Consider the following 25579-nt stretch of genomic DNA (forward strand, 5'->3'; position numbering starts at 1 on the left):
CACAAACATCATCATAAATAATGTACATGTACTTGCAACTCTCAAGATGTGCTGTAAATTCAGAAATCAATGTGCACATTTAATATTGTGTATCCTTGACCACTTTATACAAAAATGTGTGATTTAAAGAATGCAAATACAAAAAATTGTATGAAGTAAAATCACTACTGAACTTATGAATACAAGTTTTATTATTGTGAACCAGCCACTGTGTCATTTTTTATAAGAACATTGCAACTACAGTATTATTGTTCTCTTGGTTTCAGAGGAATATACTGAAAATGTCAAAAGACTACTTAATTACCTGTAAAGTAATATAACTTAATGTTTATTGTAATTTTAAAATGGACATGAAAAGGAAGCCATTACTCTAAATTCTGCAATTCTATCATTTGAAACTTTAACAGTACACAAATTTACTGATCAATATAAAAAAAATGTCCGATACAGGTGATCCCGCTAAGACATTGTCACTCCTTCTCTTTAGGACAAAAATGATTTATATTTACCATTCTATAGAACCTTTCATCCAGTAAACCATAGGGAAATGGCAGATTGTCTCTAGGAATGTGGAAGCAGGACTGAAAAAAATAAGATTCATTTGTATCATAACTAGCAGAAAAAACAATTTCTATAGAGCTTTACCCTCATTGACTGTTTAAAAGTGCTTAAAAAATATTATTTCAACACTTTCTAAGAAACTCGTATATAAAAATTAAGTTAGTATTGCAGTAATAGAAATTTTTTGGAAGGTCTGTTTATGATTCTTTGATACTATGGCTTTCTTAACATGTGAATTGAAGAAAACAATTCATCGACTTTTAGGTTTATGTATTTGGCTTGCTGTCTCATAGATGTTTTAAGTCTATATTTCCCTGACAAAAACAAATGGGCTCCGACGGATAGAAATCGACCTTATGCAAGTGAATATCAACATATCTGGTTTCCAATCTCGGCTGAAAATCAAATCATTGTCAAAAGTCTGTAACTGTTTGAAAATTGAGTTGTTATATTATAAACCTATAAAACAAACAAAATGCATCATTTCTTGCGTTTTTAAACATGTGAAATGCTCCTAAAACCATTCAAAGTTGTATCCATGTGCATGTAAATATGCACTTGCATAAGGTCGATTTCTATCCAACGCAGCTCAAATGGTAACTGCTCATTTACATAAGTGACACAATAGAAGTTTATTGAACCCTATAATTTTATCTTACTTAAAATAATGTCTACTTACTCTTTTTCTAGAAGAAGAACAATAGGATTAATTGCAGATTTTGGTCTGGCATGTGACCGTAGCGGTACTATAAAGTTGTAGATACCATTACTAGCATTGTCAGCGGCCAGTATAATGGTTCTGTTGTGCCAGTTATATTCATTGGCATTACTATAGCTACAGTGCTCACAGGTCTACAAAGGTAACCATGGTTATCATAATTAATCATGACATATTAAAGCAGTAATAAGGCTAGCAGACATCATGCCCAGTGAAGATCATATCATTAAAAAAACCCAGCTAAAAACCCAGTAATGAAAACAAATCTGCATCAATTATTGATTAGCAAAATTTTATTTTCAAGATACATATTTGTGACTGTAAAATATAAGATTGACATTGGTCAATATTGAGATGAATAATGTTTTTCCAATTCTAGTGTAATTGGTTAATCAAGCTTGTTGTCAAACTAATTCTAAGATAAACAGAAACAACATGTGTGATTGTGCAGAGCATTATGGCATTTTATTTTATATTCAACAATACTACTTGTATAACTCCTGTAATAAAACTAATAATCATAGATGGTTTACAAACACAAACTGTGCCTTGGATGGATAGTTGTCTCATTGGCACTTATACCACATCTTCTTATATCTATATACTAGTAGAGTTTTAATATGCTTTGATTTTTTATAAACTTACTTTATTTAATCGTAAACAACAAAATTCCCTCTTTTCTTCCATTAGATGACAAAGTGTTGGACTTGTACCAATGTAAGGTGTGACAGGCGGAAATCCTCGGATATAACTATAAAATATAGACATAGGTCAAAATGTCGGTCATGTCAGACTCATGTGCTATAAGGAGTATCTGATTTCAAGTTTTAGATGTATATGGCTATAAATTAAAAAAAAATAAGAAGAAAACTGTAGGAATGGCTTGGTTTTGATGAAAAGTAATAAATTCTTGTACATTACAGTTTGTTTATTAAAAGACAATTAGGTATTGAACTAAAAACATTATATATATAAGAATATATTTTGTATCATATCAAGTTTAGTGAATGCACTTTGTAATTATCATTCCAAACTCTAATCAATTAAAGAAAACTTCAAGCAAGTATTTGCCATGAATTTTGCAGGAGCTGATACACGAGCATTACTTTCCTGGCGCTATTGTAGTAATTAAATTCATTTCATAATATAATTTATATATTTGGTATACACACTTTACGATCTCATAAGCAAGCAATGTATAAGCAACTTTTTAAAATGAACTATGTTATGTTGTGATGTTTAGGGGGATTTAACACTGTACTCACTCTGGAAATCGATCAGTCTCCTTCTCTTCATCAGCAAACACAAAATCTTCTTCCTCATCAGATTCTACGTCAGAACTACAAAGTTGGAGTCGTATGTCATTGGCTTCTAACATGGCAGGAACAGGGGCTATACTGGGTCGTTTCTGTAAGTTACGACTGGTCAAACCTTTAGGAAGGTCAAGGTGAAGTCTTCTACTGGGTACTCGAGCAAGGTCAGCAGGAGATGATTGTGATGTGCTTTGGTTTTTCTTCATATCCTTGGAAGGTCCTATTACAATAAAGTATCAGATTTTCTTATAATTAATGAAAATGAATGGAGTTTATGATTAATGCATAAATATTTACTATCAACTTCAATCATTCTACAATAAAAAAAAAAAAAAAAACAGCTTTTGGGTCTTGGGTTGTTTTAAGCTCTTTAGTCGGGTTGCTGTCTCTTTTACACATTCACGTTTCCATTCTACATCTTATTCACTTCATATTTGTAATTTAATCATGGACTAGTTTGACGTTTGTAAAGCATCTTGTAGCCATTTGGTGAACCAGTCCAGTAAGTGGTTAAGGATTTTGGCCAGCAGGAGTTAATTTACTCAGACAATCATTCTGACTCCAAGCTTTGGACCAATCTTTGATTGTATTCAAGTCATGAGCTCTTGGTAAAGGAGCAGTAAATGTCAAATGTAAAAAGACTTTTGTTCGACCTGGTTGTGCATCACACCTTAAACCTTTATGATCATGAGACCAACTGGATAATGCTTTCTTTAAAAGAACATAAGTAACACACTTACCAACAACTGATGCCACTTTAGATGCTTGTTTGGTGCCACCTGGTAGACTAATTGTATCTGCTTTGGCTGAAATATCCTCCACTGAATGGTTCACATGGAATGTCTGTGTATTTTCTTCTTTGGTAATGTTCATATAAAAACAAATATCTGATTTTTTCATGATATGACGCGGGCCAGGATTGAGCTGTATTGTGGCATCTGGAAGATCCTGCTGAACTCCTACAAGGCTAACACCAAACCTGAAAACAAGCATCAAAAATGATATTTTGCAAATGTAATCACTGGAGCACATCATTAAGGCAAAAATCAAACAAAAGGGGTGATAAATCTATGAGACAAGTACCGGTATAGTAAAAATATGCATTTTAATTACCAGTATTTCTTTACATTAGTAGTTATAATTTTTTAGACATTAAACAATAATAATCTCCCCATAAAAACAAAATTAAGGATGCAAAAATTCCATTTACATGTAGTTAGTGATAAAGGATGTAATCGTCTATAAACTTGTAACATACCTTCTATGAGCATGGAATGAAGCATATGTAAAGCTTTTTCCTTCATATTCTCTGAAGAATTTTGTACTGTCCTCTAATTTAATGCTGTATATTTCATTTCCTGAGCGTTCTCCATATAACTGCTGCCATTCTTCTGATGATGTCTGACCTTCTCTACAATTAGAATTTGAATCAGAAATTCAGAGATTAAAAGTGTTATATCAAATCTACTCATTAAGGTGGAATATATGACCCTCTCATTATATTAATTTCCCTATTTCAACACCTATATTCCAAACTATTCAATACTGAAAACAGTGCATATCTTATTGCAAATAAAGTGACAGGTAATGTATTGTGATTTCTTTCCAACTGATGAAGTGAAAAAATTAGAGCACCATGTCCTAATTAGTATGGCGTATAAACTTTATAAAGGGACATAACTCTAGAACTACAAAAGTGATGCCACCCAAAATTGTACCTGATTTGTTTTGTGGTATTAGCTTTGTGTGTAAGTTTCATAACATTTAGACGAGTCAAACAAAAGCTAGACAAGAGAAACCAATTTAATGCCCCCTCTGAAGACAACAAGGGCATCAAAAAATAATTGTCACTTGTCAAAGAAACAATCTAATTATTGATGGTTTAAAGATGGATAACACAACATATGTATTATGACCTTATATGAAGCATGGCATAATCCCAGTGATATTGTTGTCTTTTTTCAAAACTACCTCTACCGTTTTTTATTGGGAAAAATGCATATTTTTTATTGAAATTGGGAAATTTGTATATTTTATTCTAAACACATCTCCAATTTTTTGCTGACCTTTGCTGTCTTTTTTGCACTGTTTTTTCATGTATATTTTGGCCGTATATTTTGGTTGTCAGACATTTTCAACCTGAAAGGTACTTTTCGGAGAGGGGAAAGAAACAGAAGCAATGATGGTACTTTATGCATTGAAAACTACATGTGTTACAAACATCATGATGATTCTGAACAGAAAACCGGATCTCAAAAGTGCTTTCTAATATCAAAATAATAGCATGAATACGATATTTACAAACATTACACCAATGCCATCACTGTTTGGGGAAAATTTGAAACTTTTTGGGAGGAATTTTAAGCCATTTTTTTTAGTAATTGGGAATTTTCTCTAGGGGAAAAGGCCGAATTTCGGCTGTAATTTGAGGCAAACAATATCACTGAATCCAAACGGATAAGTTACTGTCATCTTGAAACATTTGTTTTTTTTAAGTTTGACGAAGGAAAATATCACTGTTTACTAGGGATGGCAACGAGTACTCGAGTACTCGGGTACTCGATCGGAAGGCCGAGTACTCGAGTACAGTTTTAGTACTCGGATACTTGTTTGACTGTTATACATCTTGAACTATTTTTCTACACATTTCCTCTCAGTTTTCCGTTGAAATATTCCCTTCGTAATACTAAATAAAATCAATTAACAACAAAAATATGTTTATCCTGCATGAGGCTAATATTTGTTATAGTAGACTGTAGTACCAGCAACATTCTTTCCTTCCAAGGGAATATTTTTCATGTGCACAACTTGTAACAAAAAATAGATAGTCCAACAGTTTTTCGTCTGAAATTGTTGATCAGATCATATTTCTAAACAAGAACAAAATCAGAGTGACCAGCGGAAACCCTACGCAACTGATTAGAAACATTTTTAACGGTGTTTGTACATGGATCAACACTTTCATGGATTAATAATTAACTCATCACAGGCCGTAACAAGTTACCTTTGTTTATTAATCAAGACTTCTATGTAATCGTGATTGGTATGACATGGACATTTAAATTAATTTAAAAACTCTGTATTTGAAACTTTAAATTACTATAATTGTTTTACATTGTATTTACAATTTAAAGACAAACGAAAGTTTGAGAGCGATATTCAAACTCAAAAGTCGAAAATAAACTGCTAACGTCTTGGTTAAAAAAAAAAGAAATAAGACAAACGATAGTGCAAAAAATCAAACACAGAAAAAGTAAGACTGAGCAACACGATAAAGCACTAGTAATTTGAAGTCCAATATTGTTGTTCACCAATTAACAAACAAGTCGTATTATAAAAAATACCAAATCCTCATGAACAGACGATACATATATTGTCTACTTTGTAGTACTTTATATGCAAATATTTATGATTTTATTGGACTTTGGTTCATGAACACGTTCACAAACAATAATTGCTATTATGATAGGTTATTTGTAGAAACAGCGGTTGGTAATTCATTGTTTAATCGACAAAAAAAAAAACAGAGGATCAAGATATTTTTGTAGTACGTTTGTTTTTCGTTAATATGTTTATGAAAGGTAATAACAAAAACACTGCGTCCCACCTAAAAACTTAACTTTTCAATAGACGTTTAAGATTCATCTGAGTACTCACGAGTACTCGAGTATTTTGACCGAGTATCCGAGTATTAAATTTCAGATCTTTTGACATCCCTACTGCTTACAAAGAATTACTGAATGTTACTTACTGTCCTCTAGATGTATGTATTAGTAACGTTACTAAAGTGGATGTGGCTGCACACAAACAATTATTGGCAAGTAAAGCATATTTAAATTCATCTTCACACACAACATGTTCTGAAAAATAAGAATGTTTCTTTATTAATACACAAAAACATCAACATTCTTGGCCATAACAAGTATTGAAGACAATTTTTTTTCAATTTTTTTCTAATTTTCATGCCAAGTAAAAATTTAGATAAAAATGTTTATGTTTAAATTAATCTAATCTAAGATCTTACAAAACATGTTTAACCCTCACCACATTTTTCACTTGTCCCAAAATGCAAGTCAGGAGCCTCTGCCCTTTGTTAGTCTTGTATGATTTTAATTCTAGTTCATTTATATGTTTTGGAGTTTAGTATGGCCTCCATTATAACTGAAATAGTACACATTTTTGTTTAGGGGCCAGCTGAAGCATGCCTTCATGGAAGGATTTTATTGCTGTAAACCCATTGGTGGCTTTTGGTTTTTGCTCTTTGATACATTCCCCATTACCCTTCTCCTCAGTTTTATCTAATTATCTAGTTTATGTATATCATTGAGATTCTGTCTTCCATACTTTTATCTTACAAACCTGCAAATTTAACATGGAATTTATTTTCTGGTCTGAAGATCTGTACATATTGTGGACAGTCTGGGGCAAAATCTTTAATGGCCCATGACCTGAGGATTGTATGCTGATCCTGAAATAAAATCAATAGCATATTCAACACTTACTGTTAAGATAAACAAATATCTATTGATGGTTTACAATAACTTAAGGTTATATGCTGACCTGACCAATCAGAAAAATGACTATTGTTTTAGTTTTATGGTTGCAACCTCTTTTTCTTTCTTTTAAATATTGAAATCTAAATAATGCCCATACAATTTGCAGCAGTGTTGTGAGCAGGTAACATTGCTTTCCATGCAAGTTGATAAACTTAGTTTTTTTTTTAAAGTAACTTTATCTTGTAAACAATCTAAACTAATGGAAGTAAAAATCTGAAAAAAAAGTGGCTGATTTTTTCATAAAGTTTGATTCCACTAGAATATACAATAACTTACAGCAGCTCCTTTATCTACATAATTCCTGGCTGCCAGAATAAAACAGGCTAAGGCATCCTGGACTCTAGAAAACAAAATATTACGTTTTAGAAATAAACCAAAATTCAGAGTCTCTTCTAACACATTATTAAATACAAGCATAGTAACCAAAAATAAATTAGCTATAAATATATTTTTCTAATTTCACTCCTTTATATTTGATGCCATTTAAATTGAAATCTTAAGATTGTTGATGGTCAAATTTCTTGATATAATATGCTATGAAGAAATGTTTGCTTATGTCTTATTCATCCACCTTTGAACGTCAGGGTTAGTGATTTAGAACTACAGGTCTGTGTATATACATGTGTATATGACCATATCATTCACCTTCAACTGTCAAGGTCAGTACCTTTAATTGCAAATCTGAGAAAATTAATGACCCTATCAATGACCTTTCACTGTCAAGGTCAGTCATAGTTATTTACTACATACCATAGCAGATTATTATGACTATAACTTACCTGCATCTGATGAGGTCAGTATCTTTTACTGCTGACCCCTGTATGTATATAACTCTCTGTGACCATATAGGTACTTGTAGTAACATCTTCATTGTCGGATCTAATTCACAAGGTGATAATAATACAACAAAATAGCTCTGAAAAAAAATAATAATATATATAAACATTACTCTATATATGTACAAAATGTATGTAGATCAAGATTTAAGGTAACACGATACCGAATGACGTTACGCCATGAGTTATCGTTCCTGACGTTATCGAATAACGTTCATGAATACATATAAGCCAATACAGCGAGTTTTGTGTGACATTTTTAACGGTAACTTTCCCTAGATGTAGAGTGCCGAGAGTTTTGATGCAATAAGTAGCGGTTATTTGACATAGATTGTTTTATCGTTTTCCGGCAATCATTCTGCTCATTGTTAATCTTTAAAAAGTATTACCTTACTTTTTAATATTCTGTTTCTTTGATATTAAAACATGTGCACGCTTTATCTAAATATGTTCTTATGAATAACAGACACAGTTTTATCACTTTATTTTTATTCGTGGTATAGATATAGGAAGATGTGGTGTGAGTGCCAATGAGACAACTCTCCATCCAAATAACAATTTATAAAAATAAACCTTGGTTTATTTTTGCAATAAGTACTTATTCATGATTCACACCGTATCCCCATGAAATTTTGTTTTGAAAGTAGAAATGTAATTTATAGAAGCTTAGGATGATGTGTGAAAAAAAACCGAATTTTACAACTATCAAATTCGTTTTAAAATGGTCATAAAACACGCTCGGACAAATAAAATTTATTTGGATGAGAATACGGATACGATTAGGGGGAAAAGCACAATACAAGCAGACGTTGAAAATCATACAGAAAATAGTTTGTTTGTATGGAATGTAAAAAAGTTGGGAGACAAAACGACTGAAAGAAAATTAACAAAGTTATCTTTTAGGCTCTGAGGGCCATATTGCTCCCATACTATTCGTCGGAAAAGGCCCGGAAAGTTTCTTTCTTAAAATTAGTTTTTAGAACTAGTATATATATATACATGTATAGCGTCAGTTAAAATTTTCCCGACCATCATCGCGGATACCCTGCCTCTATTGCAAAACCCACCTATTGTATTTATTGTCTAATATGATGGAGTTAAAAATCAGTAATTCGGATGAATCTCACGTGAAATGTTTCAGTTAATTTTCACGTAAACTTAACAAAAATCTGATGGTATTTTTTATGGTTTTAATCAAATTTTAGAACAAAGATATTTTTATTTCAAATATTTACGTGAATTTAACCTGTACAAAATTCCGGTGATTTATGCATGAACTATTCTCATAAGATTCACATGGAACCTGTTCACGCAAGTTTCAAGTATATGCTCGTTTGGTGTGAAAATCAGACGATTTTAATATTAATTCATATGAGTGAAATTCCATGTGCAGGACGAAATAAAATCATATCTGATTCAGTAGAATTTTATATTGCATTACTAGGAACTTTACGACAGTCGACAGGGGAAATGAAAATAAAATATACTCATTCAGATCCCGACACATATTTTTTCTCCATTTCTCTGAGAAGGAATAACGTTATATTCCGTACACCATAACGTCACACGTTTTTGGTCAAATTCTAGACCTATCGATCAACTTTGAAGCCATTTATTTCAAAAACAAGGATGGTGACATATGAGTTTCTATACGTGTATGGATTCACTATGCAATCCTGGATATTATGTTAGTTTTTTGTTTTTCTCCGTATATAAGAAATTAGCCATCCATTCGAAAATCTAAAAAAGTAAGCCGAAAAAAAGGCATTTCCCCTATATACCTAAGTAAATTTGTCGCCAAAATTGACGTTTTCCTATGAAAATTACAAAAAAACAAAAATGGTGACCCCCATCTTTTATTACATATTCCAATGTAACTCGATTCAAAGTACATGTATGCCAAAAATTTTGGAAATCGGGAGATATGCCATTCGGTATCGTGTTACCTTATAGAATAGTACACATATAATTTTGCCCCATCTACCATAAAAAAAAATTATGATAAATTCTACCCCATTTAAGTCTGAAAACAGAATTTATTCGATCACAAGGCCTATGTTATCTTATGACAAAATTTAAAATATTACATAATGTTGAATTTGTGGTTCTAAACCTGATGCAAGATAAATTATTGAGAAATGTCCCTGTTAGTGGTTATTTCAGCTTCATGTATTAAGGTCTCTAGAATGTGTCACTGCAAAAATATAGCTATCTATAAAGCTTTATTCTTTATTTTAAGTGCCTAGATACAAAAATTGTTTTCAAAATGAGTAAATACTAATCCCTGCATTTTCTTGTTCAGTTTCAGCTTGACGTTCTTTGCTAGTGAAATCTATATCTTTTAAAAAGAATTCAATACTGTCGACAACTTTCAAATAGACGATGGTTTAAATCATTGATTTGCATGCAACAATCAATTTTTTGCAGTTGAATAACATAAAACAATTAAGCTAAATAAATAATTTAAAATTAATTTTACAGCTGAAAATTATCTTATGATACAAATGTTCCAAATCCTTTGAATCTTTTCGGCTGAGAATTGTTAAGCAGGAAAGTAATAAATATTTTACAGTTATGTGGTATAATTCATGTTTTAATTGGTGCTGTACCATTTTCATTTAAAAGACATCATGCAGTGTTCTCATTTCAGTTTGTTTATTTTTAAAAGTACTTTTTGTAGTTTATTCAAATTTCATGTCAGTTTTGGGGGTGAAAGAGTGCAGTGTGGAAGCTTGAAACTATTGGAGAATAATTTTAAACAATGACATGTTGTTGGAATGTTTTTACTGCACATTTTAATTTTTTTGTGCAAATATTGAAATTTATAATATCAATAGATATAAGAAGATGTGGTATGAGTGCCAATGAGACAAATCTTCATCCAAGTCACAATTTGTAAAAGGCTCTGTAAGGTGACTTTACCTTAAATTTACTACAGTATAATCTAACCTTTCTGGATTCAACCAAAAAGTGAAAATAATACCAGTGCCTTGATATGCAATACTTGAAAACAGCTATGAATCTTTTTTAATTCAAAGTAACAATTGGTTTATTTATAATTTCTCTAAAAACAAATGTATGCACATTGAAAGTCATATTAAATTTTGTCCATGTTTACCTGAAGAGCAGGATGAGCATAAAATTCATGTAAAAAGTCCATGATTGTGTCTGATTGTAATGTCGTGGCCACAACAACCACATGTTTTTCTGTCTGTGCACGATGGCTACTGTAAGCTCCACCTTGCTTTTGTCTTTCTAACCAAGTATATCCTAAATTTTCAATCTGAAAAGAAGAAATCTACATTTTAAAGAAAAATATTCAACTAATCTTGCTACTAAAGCTGGTGATTACCAAGCATTGTTCATTAAAAAAAGGTAAGATTTTTTAAATAAGCAAATAAGATGTCTTTCAAATCCATTGAAAAACAAAGTTCATATCAATCAGCATGTCCTGATATAGAGTGGAGGTTTTCCATCAACAAATTCTGAGCAAATTCTTGATTACAAGTTTCTCATAAAATATATATCAAAAACTCTGATAAACATTAAGCATTTAGTGACATTTTAAGATACTAAAATTTGAATACTTTCAGACACATTGTGATGATTTTAATTCTATTAAGAATTCTGCCCAAAAAAAGCATTTAAATCAATTCTTTCCTTCAACACATGTAAAATTCCTTCTGTTGTGATCGCTGTATTATCTGGTCGGTAAATAACACCAGAAAACATGAGATGATTCTCCGGAGAATATCAAATTACTTCCTCCTAGATTAATTAATGCTTTCTGTTCTGAACAAGTTAACCAAATCTCTACAAATTCATCAGCAAAGTAATTTGTACCACATCAGTAACAACTTTAGTCATTATTGGATTTGTCAATTAAATTATGTTCAACAACTTTCTTATCAAAGCTACAAAGCTCCACAATATTGACAAACATGTAGAATTATTATCAGTGTCACGATTTTAATATCACTAGCTGTTTCCTTCATAATAGAAGTTCCAAATGGAAGAACTATTATGTTATATTTGTTTCAGTGGAAAAAATAATATAGAATTGTTCCTTACAGAATAAAGAGTGTAGAATATTTGCTCCAACAGATCCTATGGCATATTGTTAATAACAAAGATTCCAGGGGAACTTCTATTAGGCTGATTAAATATTCATCGATACATGGACATTTGAGATGAATAATTCTTTCTTTGCAAAAGGAGTAGGTCCGGTAAGGACCGATTTTGGCCTCAAATTTCAGGTTAATCTGACGAAAGATTTTTACCACTTTTTAAACACTTAAGTGTCCATTTTATTTGAATTAATTATTTTATGTGAAAGATTTTAACAGATTTAGTCATTAAAAACGATCCGATTCAAGCTCAAATATGAAAAATCTACCTAATATGCCGAAAAATGTCACTTTTCAGATGGTTTTTGGTAAAAATGAAAGTGGCCGCATCCGTGTTCATCCTCAACCTTTATATATGTTATGTATTATCATAAAATACAACTTACATTTCAATATTAAGGATGAACACGAATGCAGCCACTTTCGTATTAAACGAAAACCGTCTAAAATTTAACTAAAATGATAGAATGATGAGGATTTCAGTAATTTAGCATGACTAAATGGTGCTAGTACCGGATATATGTGCATTGTATTGTCAAACACAGCCCATATTTATGTAGCAGAAGCATTCTACTGTCCAATAAATAACTAAAGGTTTACATTTTAACAATTTTGTAAAACTGCTATATTTTGGGGCCAAAAAGGGGTCCTACTGAATCTACTCCTTTGACAGTTGTAGGTTCTTCCTATAACACTCAAATAAACCAGAATTCAGTTTATCTGATTCCAAAATAGAATCAACGCTTATTAACCTATACAAAAAGATGCACGCCTGCAATTGTGTTGTCTGTTGATAAAGCTTTGAATTTTTTGGCATGAATAACTGCTCAAAATGACTGTATGTTTTGTATAAGGCCATCCCTCAATTTGATTGGCTAAAAAAATAATATAAGGTGCATTACATTCCTTTCTTTTAAAAAAAGTGGAAATGCTATATCAGTATTTCTTTTTCTCAGTCCATGGTTATTGGAAAAAGGGGGGGGTTGCACATCCATCAGAAAACTAATATTTAAATACCCCCTGCTATCTAATGGACTATTTCATATTATGTATAAGAGTATAAGAACCTGTGTAAGTTCGGTTGAATTTCGGCAAGACTTTTCTACAATCATATATCTGATTATCAAAATATAACAAGGACGAAGTTATTCCAAACTGTCATATCACACTAGACCCAGAGAGGTGACTATTCACAAACAACACAAAAAAATGTTATACCTGTGTAGGCAAAACTATAAGTGCAGCTCCTATCATTATAATCATATACATCTGACTGATCCATATATCTGGGTAGATATCTCCGTACCCTACAGTAGAGAAAGTCACAACCACAAACCAAATGGAATCTACCAAATTAAACTGTTGATTACCTCCCCTCTGAAGGTGCTGAATACCACAAACACTGAAAAATAAGTAAATTAAAAGCTTTGCTTCCAAAATAAATGCTATGTATGTAAACTTTCTAGAATCCCATCAGACCACTTTTTCCAAAACTTATCTGTTGAGAGAATAAGCATAATTGCTTTTTAAATTAAGGAGTTTTGTGTTTATTTTATGCAAATTGTGTTAGATTTTGTATAAATTCAAAATAAAATGTGATACATGTATAATGCATTTGTGTTTTACATATAGATGCTTTTGAATTACAGCTTTTATTGACACAAAAAAAAATGAACAAATTCTCAACTTGTATCATTTTCAAAGAAACCATTACAACTTATTGTATGTATTTATAAGGAGCAAACCACAGTGTTGAAACGAAATTACTGAACAATGATAATATGGATTTTCATTAGGAATGATCTTTTTAAAAAGACTACCATATTATGCTGTGTAAAGTATGCGTTTGTGTAAGAATATTTGTCATCTGTCAGGTCACACCTGTGAATTACCCTTGAAAACGATTATTTTTCAATCATTGGTTTGGACATCCAGTTCACATATCATATTATCAAATCTAGTGCTAAAAATGCTGAATTTGCCTTTGAACTTATGATAGTTTTGAGATTTCTATATGGTAAAGAAAACTTTTTTTTTTAAGACTTTATATAAGTGCTCTCTAGGTATCTTTAGGTAATTTGTATCATTTGGGTTACTGTTTCATCGAAATCTACCCACATCCTTTTAAGAATTGAATGCTTCTTTTTGTAAATTTATTGGGGTGTAAAAGCGTTGACCGAAGCACATTTTGTATGAAGCGCGAAAGCGTTTCATTGTAAAAATGTGCGCACGGTCAACGCTTTTACAACCCTATAAAGTTACAAAAAGAAGCATTCAATACTTATAATTACATTTTTTAGCTATGATAATGAAAACACGAATTTTATATATTTTTTTATTAAATTCACCTGTGCACTTTATCGTTGGACCACGTGTTATCATGAATGAAAAGTTGTATTGAGCAATGCAACTGCTTACAGAATAACATGTGATGTGCAGTTAGCCAATCAGAATAAAGTATTATAATGAAAAATACATCTAATGTAATTATTTATTAATATTTACATGAAATAATACTGATTGATTATCAGTGTTTAGATCAGAAACTTCTAAAATGTAATTTATATTTCTTGACTGTTGTTTATATTTACCTAGTGAAAACAAGGCACAGAATTGTAGCACATAATATCATTAACTGTTGAGCAAGAGCCGAGTGTGCTTTCATCATCACTCTATGTAAATCATTCTGGAAAAAAAAGTGAATTTATTTTGTTTTGGAATTCAAAGATAACAGATTCCTTTTCCCAGCATGCAAAAGTATGTACAAAATGCAAACATAGCAAAGTGTCCTTTTGACCAGAAATATAGGCTCAGAATGTTCTTCACTGGAACGCTATGAAGTCTTTGGAAACTACTTGCAAGATTCTTTCTGCCACACCAGCGTGGAGCTAAGCAAGAATTTATTTATTCATCTAAAGTCTATAAATATATTGCATTACTGGAATCTTAAAGAATATTCTGACATTCCTGCCGGGACTACTAAACAAGGATTTATTTAATTATCCAATGTTTTTAAATGTATTACATTACCATTATCTTAAATCAGACATTAAATTTCTGGTCATTAAGTAACTCTTTTTTTTTAATCAAAAGTTAACATTGTAAATGGAAATGCTGACATGTGGGAATTCTCCAATACTTAACTATAGTGATTACTGGTACATTATGTGGTCTTATCTATAGCTTGACAAAACAGATAAATACATACAAACATTTTCTGTAAAGCTGATTTGGCAAAACAGATTTATAAATACATACAAACATATTCTGCAAAACTGATTTGACATCAGATAAATACATACATACGTATTCTGTAAAGCTGATTTGACAATACAGATAAATACATACAAACGTATTCTGTAAAACTGATTTGACAAAACAGATAAATACATACAAACGTATTCTGTAAAACTGATTTGACAAAACAGATAAATACATACAAACGTATTCTGTAAAACTGATTTGACAAAACAGATAAATACATACAAACGTATTCTGTAAAACTGATTTGACAAAACAGATAAATACATACAAACGTATTCTGTAAAACTGATTTGACAAACAGATAAATACATACAAACATATTCTGCAAAACTGATTTGACAATACAGATAAATACATACAAACGTATTCTGTAAAACTGATTTGACAAAACAGATAAATACATACAAACGTATTCTGTAAAACTGATTTGACAAAACAGATAAATACATACAAACGTATTCTGTAAAACTGATTTGACAAAACAGATAAATACATACAAACGTATTCTGTAAAACTGATTTGACAAAACAGATAAATACATACAAACGTATTCTGTAAAACTGATTTGACAAAACAGATAAATACATACAAACGTATTCTGTAAAACTGATTTGACAAAACAGATAAATACATACAAACGTATTCTGTAAAACTGATTTGACAAAACAGATAAATACATACAAATCTATTCTGTAAAACTAATTTGACAAACAGATAAATACATACAAACATATTCTGTAAAGCTGATTTGGCAAGCCAACAGTTGAAAAACACTGGAATAAACAGATTTCTGAGTTCTGGTGATACCATCTAAAAGAAAATGTAAACAACCAATTATTGAACTACTACGAAAAAACATATTCTTTGGCAATGCAATAACTATAATCTTCTTTCCATCTGAAGATAATGAAATGTTTGTGTTTTTTTTAATTTTTCATCAATAGACATGCATTCCTTATCAATTCTGCCTTGTTTTTTGTCTAACCATCCATGTTCTTTACAATATTCCAAATGTCAGTAAACCTTAGCTTCAATAATTAGTCACTGAGCATTAGACAATCATAGTTCTAATCTATAACGCCACAGTGATCTTTATTATAGGTTATTGAGTTAGTTGGCACCAAAATTGACATATTTATGCTTTCATATGCCATTAAGGACAAAGCTTCAAACTAAATGTTGTATTTTCTGCTAATATCACTACTGTAAACCGGGATATTTTTGCAATTTCAATATGCAAACTTTTCCCAAAGATATTAAATTCTATGTAATTGAGTATTAAGCAAAGTAACCCTCAATAAAATTTTCATGTTTGCATTAATGTTCATTTATGTCTGACAAGATACTGCTGACAATTTTGTATGGGATCTCTTTAAGTTTAAAGTATTGAGCTAAAGCCTGATTTGCTCATCTAGTTTCTATGCATATAACTTGCTAAAACTATATAGCTAGTACATGTAATACAGATCTATATTTGTCTGCTGTAACCAGCTAACAATATTGAAACCAGGCCAACCTACATCAACAATAATTCTTACAAGATAACATAAAAGAAATCAAAGTTGGAAGCAGTTTCCTCTTAAGGATGTTAACTAGTCAGTAGTCTTAATTTCCTACAAACTTTTTAGTTGCAAATGAAAATGTCAAAAATGTTTTATATGATATATAAACTGCCCAAGAGATCTATTAAACATATCACTTTAACAGATTAATTTATCCATCAATGGATTAATTTTGAAGCTGAGTAGAATTTTGTAATTAAAAAAATATGACAATATATCTTTATAAAAAAAAACCTGGCAAGATTAAATTTCATTGTGAGAGATCATCTTTGTGAAAGTATAAAAGGTTGACATTAGTCTATAACTAACTATCCACAAGGAGCATCGTATAATAGGTTATAAATTTTTTATGAGGCGCCTACTCATTGGAACAAAATTACTCATGAGAGCTTAGGTGTATACACATAACACAAAGTAATATTATACAAAACAATGGAAGAGTATTGCAGTTTTTTGTCATTATTTCAAACAAAACAGTTCTTAATTGAACGGTATTGTCATTGGCCTCTTAAGAATATTTTTATGTCTTTTATAATTAAAAAACACAAATACTGTCTTCCTGCTTTTTAAACCTTAGGAGAGATTGTCATGGCCAGGTGAATGCTAATCTATTTGTCGATCCGTCATCCAATCAATTCTTAATGTTCCGCAACAATTCGTTAAGAGATAAAAAACAAAACAATTTATAATAAAGATAAAACTATCATCAATATGAAGATGTCCACTTACTGTGACAAAGAATGGAACAGTGTTTATCAACTCCAGAATAAACTCCACTGATATGATCTGCTGAAGAATATTACCCTTAAAAGAAAAATATAAAAAATATATAACTACATACAACCATGTTAGATCAGAAGAATGTTCAATATATAAACTTAATATCATACATGTTCTAGCTGCGGAAGAATTAAATAATGACTTATCAAGATGACAATTAATTGAAGGTAAACACCAAAATGGTAGCGCTTTTCTTAATATTGGAAATAAAATTTCATTTGCAATTTGTGGTCAGTTAATACTTATACCAAGGATATTGGATATTTGTCATGGCAAAAAATTTCTTTCAGAAACCACAAGGAATTAGTGTCTATAAGAATAACAAAGTTGTCGGGAGAATGGCAAGAAATAGAACTGTATTATCAGTGAAGATCTTGTAAAGGATCGCACTTAAAATTCAGCTAATGTCCAGAAGTTGTAATGCCGGTTTAACAAATATCAGTAAAAATTCTTGCCAAATGACATTAAAGGTAATTTTTGGTGCATGAACATATAATGTATTTAACACTTTCTTTTAAAGGATAACAATTTTTTTTGTTGAATCACACTAATTTTTTCCCAAAAAATTATGGTAACAATAATTATTTGACACTTTTGACAAATCACAATAAAGGATATTTTGACAAATCACTGTAAAATTTTAACCAATTTGATGCTAACGGCTGCAGAAAATGGACATTTGACATTTGATGGTAATGGGCATTTTTACCTTCATGACTGAGTACAGTTTTCTGAAATCACTTACTAATTCATAAAGATAGAACTAGATGAAAAAGATTGATGTTCTGAAAATCAATTTTGAATTTGAACTTTTAACAGAAACCAATGTGAATTTGAAAACTATTACATAAAATCTAGCTGCTAATGAACTTTTAATTTCCAAAGGATATGTAGCAGTAGTACACTCCTTATTGTTACGTAATACCATCATACATCATATTAAAAGAGAAATTACAAATTATTCATACACCAACAAATTCAAATTCTATAAAACCTGTTCATGTTGTTCAAAATAAAGAATAATTATTTCATGGGTTCCTAATTAAGAATAATAGAATCAAAGATGTAAATTTTCATTTGTTTTTTGGTTCATTTTAAAATAACATAAACAAAACATGTAATTCATGGGAATTCAAATTTGCTGTGGAAAACCAAGAATTGTTACAATATTTAATCCTACTAAAAGATTAGTTACTAGCAGTAATGTTAAATGTGCTATCAGAGAAATCTTCTATTATCAAACAAGAACATTGCATGTAGAATTGGTTTCTGTTTCCAGACTATATTGACTGGCTTAAGGTGGTACCTAACACTAAAGGGAGATAACTCTGTAAAGTCAGCTTAACGTTTTAATTACGTTGTGTTGTTAAAGGAATATTAAGCTTCTCAATGATCAAAATTGGTGTTAGTCAAACTGCTATATAACCAGTGTAATTTTCTGACAAAACAGTTAGATCAAAGTTTTTGAAATTTTTTTATTTTTGTTTAAAGGTCAAAGTATTACTTTGACAAAATTTTATGAAAATTAAACGAGCCAAATTAATTTTAGTGAAAGTGTTGGGTACCACCTTAATGAAACATAAGAAACCAATAACAGTTATTGCTTACTATGTTGCTTAATATATTTGGCATATATTTCTAAAAGTGCATATAATAAACATGTGTTTAAAGTTTATACTAAGGCTGATGTCACCACAAATTTATGGTAAACTACCAAAATCTAAAAATTTAACTTGATTTGTGACAGATTAATGATTAAAACAGAGGACAGAGCAGAAAGAATTGTACAATTTTTTGGAACATATTTTTTGTCAACAAAATCCCAAATGTCCAACAGGTCTTAAAAGTAAGAAGTTTTATTTTTTCCATTTTATAATTTTAAATCAAAATACTATGTAATGTGTTTTTATTACAGTTTATTTTTCCTGAAAATAAAAAAAAACCAAACCAGAACCAAGGAAGTTTATTGGTTTTACATTTATTGATAAATAACCTAATAATAACAAATCCTTGGATATATTGCCAACTCTATATATAGTAATGAAAGATGCTTGTTTGAAATCAAAACAAAATTGACTTAACAACCATCAAATTAGTTACTAAATTGTATAATATGTATGGATTTGGTTGTAACATGTATTTGGATCAATACAACTAAATATGCTTTCTTCATTGTTTTTTTATTTTTATTGATAAATCTGCCTGTTATCAAATGGAACAAAACGGGCTTGACAATAAATTGTATGATACATATCTGTGCTAATGGCCTGATTATATTCATGTGTGTTTTAATCTATAAAAACTTATTCAAACAAATCAAGCTTCCGTATTTAGATTATACAGAATCATTAACTTGAAAAATCAACTGATTGTTCTTTTAATCAATTATACCATTCTCAATCAAGTTTGTTTTAAAAACTAATACTGATTCCATGCTTAAAGTCGGTTATATTGAAAATCAGTTTCCCATTTATATTTTATCAATATTTACATAACTCCATGTTTGGTGTTTCTACGCACAGGTTTGATGTTATAGGAAGTTACTGGTTTTGTCTGTTTACTCTGGCAATGATTTCATCAATCCCTTATTTACACAACGGAATCATTTCTAGCAGTCAATGGCCTAATGATGACTTTCATTTTTCAATATTTCATTCAATGAAAGAATCATTTGTCGCTAAAATCAACCCAATTTTCAATAACTCATGTAAATGGAAATCTCTCTTATCAAATATTCTTTGTTGCATTCAAAAATACAGTTTGTTACAGTTTATAACACTTACTAAATTCATGTAAATACTCAAAAAGTCTTCATATACTAAACATATAACAGTACTGAAGTTGAATCATTGGAGCCGTCAATTGATGATTTGATAGACTTAAATGCAGTCGTACTGGAAACACAAACTGAACCCTGTAAGAAGGATATCTGTGACCATAAAATCCCAATTGAGGCGACAACCCTTTCACTACTGTAGGGGGTCTCATTGGGGGGTTCTGACCCCGGATCCCAATTACTGTTTTGTCAGATTCCTGTATCCCGCTTACACTATGTACGTATGCAATTCTCATTTTTTTGTAATTTCAAGTGTCCCGCTAGACTTCACCTGTATTCACGGCACAATAATTTGACTTTCACGCTTACAAAAAATCTGCAATCCCGCGTCACGCTTAGACCCCAATGAGACCCACACTGTACTGTTATTGCTATATTTATGGAATTGTACATTATAGTTTGTAAACATGCATAAATTTAATAAAATAAAATTCAGTGAAACTTTTTTTATCAAAAAACTAAAAGTAATTTAAAAAAAAACTGAACTCCGAGGAAAATTCATAACGGAAAGTCCCTAATCAAATGGCAAAATCAAATGATAAAACACATCAAACAAATGGACAACATTAACTGTCATATTTCTGACTTGATACAGGCATTTTCAAATGTAGAAAATAGTGGATTGAACCATGGTTTTATAGGGCTAAAACTCTCACTTGTATGACAGTCGCATTAAATTACATTATATTTACAACGATGTGTGAACAAATCAGACATAAAAGGTAAAAGGTAAAATAGAAATAGAAAACATTATGTCCTAAAAATGTTCAAACCATTATTATTTCATTACTTGTACAATTCAAATTTTGAATAAAATCTCATTGAAACAGCCATTTAAGGTAAGTAATGTCATATTTTTTTATTATATTGTATTAATCGAACATTTTTTAATTATTGCAATGTCAATTGTGAATTTGACTGTAAATTTTAGCCAAGGAAAAAAATGATACATAAAGAATGCACAAGAAATATAGATATCATGTTACTGAACCCTAGTCAGGAACCTGGTAGGTTATAGTTGTATGTCAAACCTGTATCTTAATATTTTTTCTCTATTTGGAGTCAGATATTTGTTTTGTTTTGCTTAGTTTACTTTCCTGCTATTATATATTATAAAGTGATTTAGAGTGTGACATTTTGAACAGACATCTATTTTTTGTACAAGAATGAAGCTGCATTCTAGATGTCTTAAGTTATTACATTGATTACAGTACTCCATTGGTACCTGTACACTTAATATTCGTAAACTTTAACAGTACAAATGCAAGTCAAACTTTTGATGGTATTTTCCCTGCTTTACTGTGATTAAATAATAAATTGTGTTTGAGCAAAAACAATGTTCTGTGTCGTATTAGGTTATATGTACTACTGAAACCATAATTAAGTTTTAAGCTGTCACAAGATATTACAATCACTCATATTTGACAGATCAACAGCAATTCAATCTGCCAAATAAACAATGGCTTAAGATATCAAATCATTGAGAAAACAGTAAACAGCTGAAACATTGATGAAAATTGTGTAGAAAAAACAGGGGTTAAAAAATCCACTAGCCCGACGCCCGGGACTAGATCATTTATACCTCGGGCAAATAAAATGTGTAATCCGATATGCCCGACGGACTAGTAACAAAAAATTCTCGACGTCCGCCAAAATAGAACGTGAAAAATCCCTTCATCACTATTCTATGTTAGCCATTTCGATTCAATTAAGTCATCCGGGATTCCAAGAATTTGAACTGGTTTGTACAGGTCCTGTTGTACATATTTAAAAATACAACAAATAACTCTGGCATGTCTGGGTGGCCTGGTATCATGTGTTGATTGCAATTATCGTACTTTAAATATCGATTTCTCATACCATGGCTTGGGGTATTGTACATTGCTTATCGTGACGAGATTATTTGGGGGTATGATGTATTGATTGGTATTGACCTGTCTTGTTGCACAGCTCTTGGGCACGAAACCATGCAACAAAATATTTCTTAATACTTTAGTACGGGAACCGCAGGAACTTTGTCAGTTTCAAAACGAAAAACTGTAGATGAAGGAAGTAACGAGGCTGACAATTCATCCCCCAAAAATGCTAAATACGACAGGGAAAAGCCGCGGAAAAAAAATAATAGTGTCCAGGACAGCAGGACTGTCAAGTCTTTAGTGCGAGACTCGCACATGTTCATGCTTATTTGGCGGCATTTTCCTTTGATCTATTGTTTGTTCTCTTTGATCTTAAAATCACGCATTCACTTCCTGAAAAGTTGGCAGAACTGGGACACAATGATTCCCCTGGCAAGGTTGTTGCTGATGAAAAAACAGACAATGCTCTGTGAATATTGCCGTTAGTTGCCCCAAGCACGCCAATAAAAAGTCTGCTTTGAATGTGGGAACAACTAAGTTAGGGTAGGCACCAAAAGAATAAATAACAGATCAACAAAAATTATTAAATACAGTGTATAATGTCTCCTTCAAAACAAAGGACACCCACTTTGTATTATGCATCAAACTCTTGAGTTTTAAGGCATACTAGAGCTAGCAGGTCAGTTTTGATGGACTAGCAGTTCTTCCAACAGGGCTAGTAAAATCCTGCTGCCAATAAGTCCTGGGCTAGTTAGCTGTAACAAAAATTTTTAACCCCTGAAAAAACTGTAATGATTTCAGTGGACAAAACATATTTTACTGGAACAACCTTCATCCATTACCTTCATGATCTTGAGTAAATGTAATTCAATCCTATTTGAAAATCTACATTAATGCTATTAGAATACAAAAACACTGTTTTAACATAAAGTGCAACATTTTTTTTCATTAGGTATAGTCTAGGTAGAAAAGAGACAGCATTATCTGTTTCTGTCGTACGAACTGAAACCTACTTATAAATCACAAGTTGATGTCGGGAATTATTTCAACACTGTTCAAACCTGAATTGGAAATAACAGTATGACCTTACAGATGAGCCACACAAAGCAAAATGGGTTGTCTCTGTATGGCTAAATGATGTATCTATCTAAGGGCTGATAACTATAGCTCTGTATGGCTGAATGATGTATCTATCTAAGGGTTGATAACTATAGCCACCTTTATTCAAAATATCAAGAAAACTATTTGAATTTCTTTTACAAAATGACATATAATCCATTGTTAGTTAAGATAATGAACATTTCTGCCATACTGATACTTGCGACTGACTATTAGCTTGGAAAAACTCATCACAAAAACAAGGTTTATATTTAATACTCCAACACAGTTAAAAGGGCTATTCAATTACAAAGTTAAAGAGCATGACAAATCAATTTTGTTTTAAATTTGTGCCAAATCTCAGGCCATCTATGCCACAGTGTAGAAAAATCTTGAGATATTGTCTCATCCAGACTTAAACATGAACATACCTTATAGCTGAGATATTGAACAAGGATTGTCTCTGCCAGACTGATACATGCAACACTAACTTGAACAGCCCACAATACATCGTCTCTGTTTACAAAAAGTATGTGATTCCTGTTGTAAAGAAAGTATACAAAATAAAGGTGCATACAGTAGGTACCAAATTGTGTATGAATGAAAGAAGATATGTGGTATATGTTTATGAGACCTTGACTAAAAACACTACAAAAGCCCCAAAAATATTTAGTGAACATCAAATGGCAAAATCCAACTTGTTTTAGCACAATTTGTGTTTAGGTTAAACATTTCGCCAAAAAAAAGAAGGTTCCTGATATAATAGCTTACCTTAAGGTAAGAAGCTAGGGCAGCAGGGTTTTTGGGCTACACAAGCTAGTTTTTTCTGGAAATATAGTTAATGGTTTAAACTTGAATAAAATAAGGATATTTGGTAGAGGACAAATATATCAATGCTTTCTAATGTCTATCATGATGCTTGTCAATAATTGAAGAACATATGACCCCTTAAGGTGACAGTTTTTTGGTTAAATTGTGTCATTCAGAAATTGACATTGATCCAATATCTTCTTCTATTCATATGTTCAGTATTAACTCTATAAGTTGGAAACTAATCAATCCTATATCACAAAATAAAACATATATATTCTCTATACCATAATTGGTATCTGCACAATCTGTTGGTATTAAATGGATGAAATGACTGTAGTCTCAATCTTGTCTCTGTCATTTGTTTGTGAAGGAAATGTTTACATTGATGCCATAGAAAGATTAATTACATGTCAGTAATATATCATACAAAATCAATATTAAAACTTTTATCATGTGTTAATAACTTGGACTGTCTCTTTCAGGCTGATACTATTTGAACATCAGTCCACGACACATCATATTGTATATGTGATTCATGTTTGAACTAAATACAAAGTGAACAAATTTGAAATACATATCTTATAGTATTAAGATGTCGGTTATAAACCAATAAGACTGCAAACCAACCATACAAAGTATAAAATAAACTGTTATCACAGAGATATGTCTCGCTTTTTTGTAATTTCGATAATGCAAATGTTGAAATAAAAAATAGCAACACTTTAAAATGTAAGTTTAGCAAATATTCAAAGTCAATGATCTATGACTGAAGGTACATAGCTAAACAATCTCCATGGAAATGAGATGTGCCAATGCTAATACAACAGCATACCAAATATCATTGACTTATCATAAGTAGTTCTCTTTAAATAAAACTAAACACAAACTAATACATGTAAACTAAGCAAAATTTCAAAGTCAATAAACCATAACTGAGGAGGGTAAACAAATTTCCATGGTAATGAGATGTGCCAATATTAATGCAACTGCATACCAAGTATCAATGACCTACCACTACTGGTTCCCCATAAATTGACCTTATCACAAACTAATACATGAAAACTAAGCAAAAGTTTCAAAGTCAATAGACCATGACTGAGGGGGCGTGGCCAAATAATCTCCATGGAAATTAGGTTTGCCAATGCTTATACAACTGCATACCAATTATCATTAAACCGAGACTAGTGGTTTCCCATAAACTGACCTAATCACAAACTAATGCATGAAAACTAAGTAAAATTTTCAAAGTCAATAGACCA

The 25579-nt window shown here is 31.1% G+C and overlaps 1 protein-coding gene across 8 annotated transcripts in view; it reads right to left on the reverse strand.

The window, feature by feature from the left end:
- Positions 1-25579, reverse strand: part of LOC139510077 (potassium channel subfamily T member 2-like) — a 93501-nt gene that overhangs the window by 12117 nt on the left and 55805 nt on the right. For all 8 annotated transcript variants that reach the window (XM_071296321.1, XM_071296322.1, XM_071296323.1 and 5 more), the window contains 16 exons: positions 23939-24047; positions 17667-17741; positions 16102-16185; positions 14703-14797; positions 13330-13513; positions 11103-11267; positions 7928-8064; positions 7425-7488; positions 6952-7060; positions 6344-6452; positions 3851-4003; positions 3333-3571; positions 2545-2812; positions 1925-2030; positions 1241-1413; positions 510-581 (listed from right to left, as the gene is read on the reverse strand). In XM_071296321.1, coding sequence (XP_071152422.1) covers positions 510-581; positions 1241-1413; positions 1925-2030; positions 2545-2812; positions 3333-3571; positions 3851-4003; positions 6344-6452; positions 6952-7060; positions 7425-7488; positions 7928-8064; positions 11103-11267; positions 13330-13513; positions 14703-14797; positions 16102-16185; positions 17667-17741; positions 23939-24047 — 2142 coding nt within the window. The remainder of the gene's footprint in view (positions 1-509; positions 582-1240; positions 1414-1924; positions 2031-2544; positions 2813-3332; positions 3572-3850; positions 4004-6343; positions 6453-6951; positions 7061-7424; positions 7489-7927; positions 8065-11102; positions 11268-13329; positions 13514-14702; positions 14798-16101; positions 16186-17666; positions 17742-23938; positions 24048-25579) is intronic.

The sequence above is a fragment of the Mytilus edulis genome, chromosome 2 (assembly GCF_963676685.1).
Source record: "Mytilus edulis chromosome 2, xbMytEdul2.2, whole genome shotgun sequence".
In the NCBI taxonomy this organism is placed as follows: domain Eukaryota; kingdom Metazoa; phylum Mollusca; class Bivalvia; order Mytilida; family Mytilidae; genus Mytilus; species Mytilus edulis.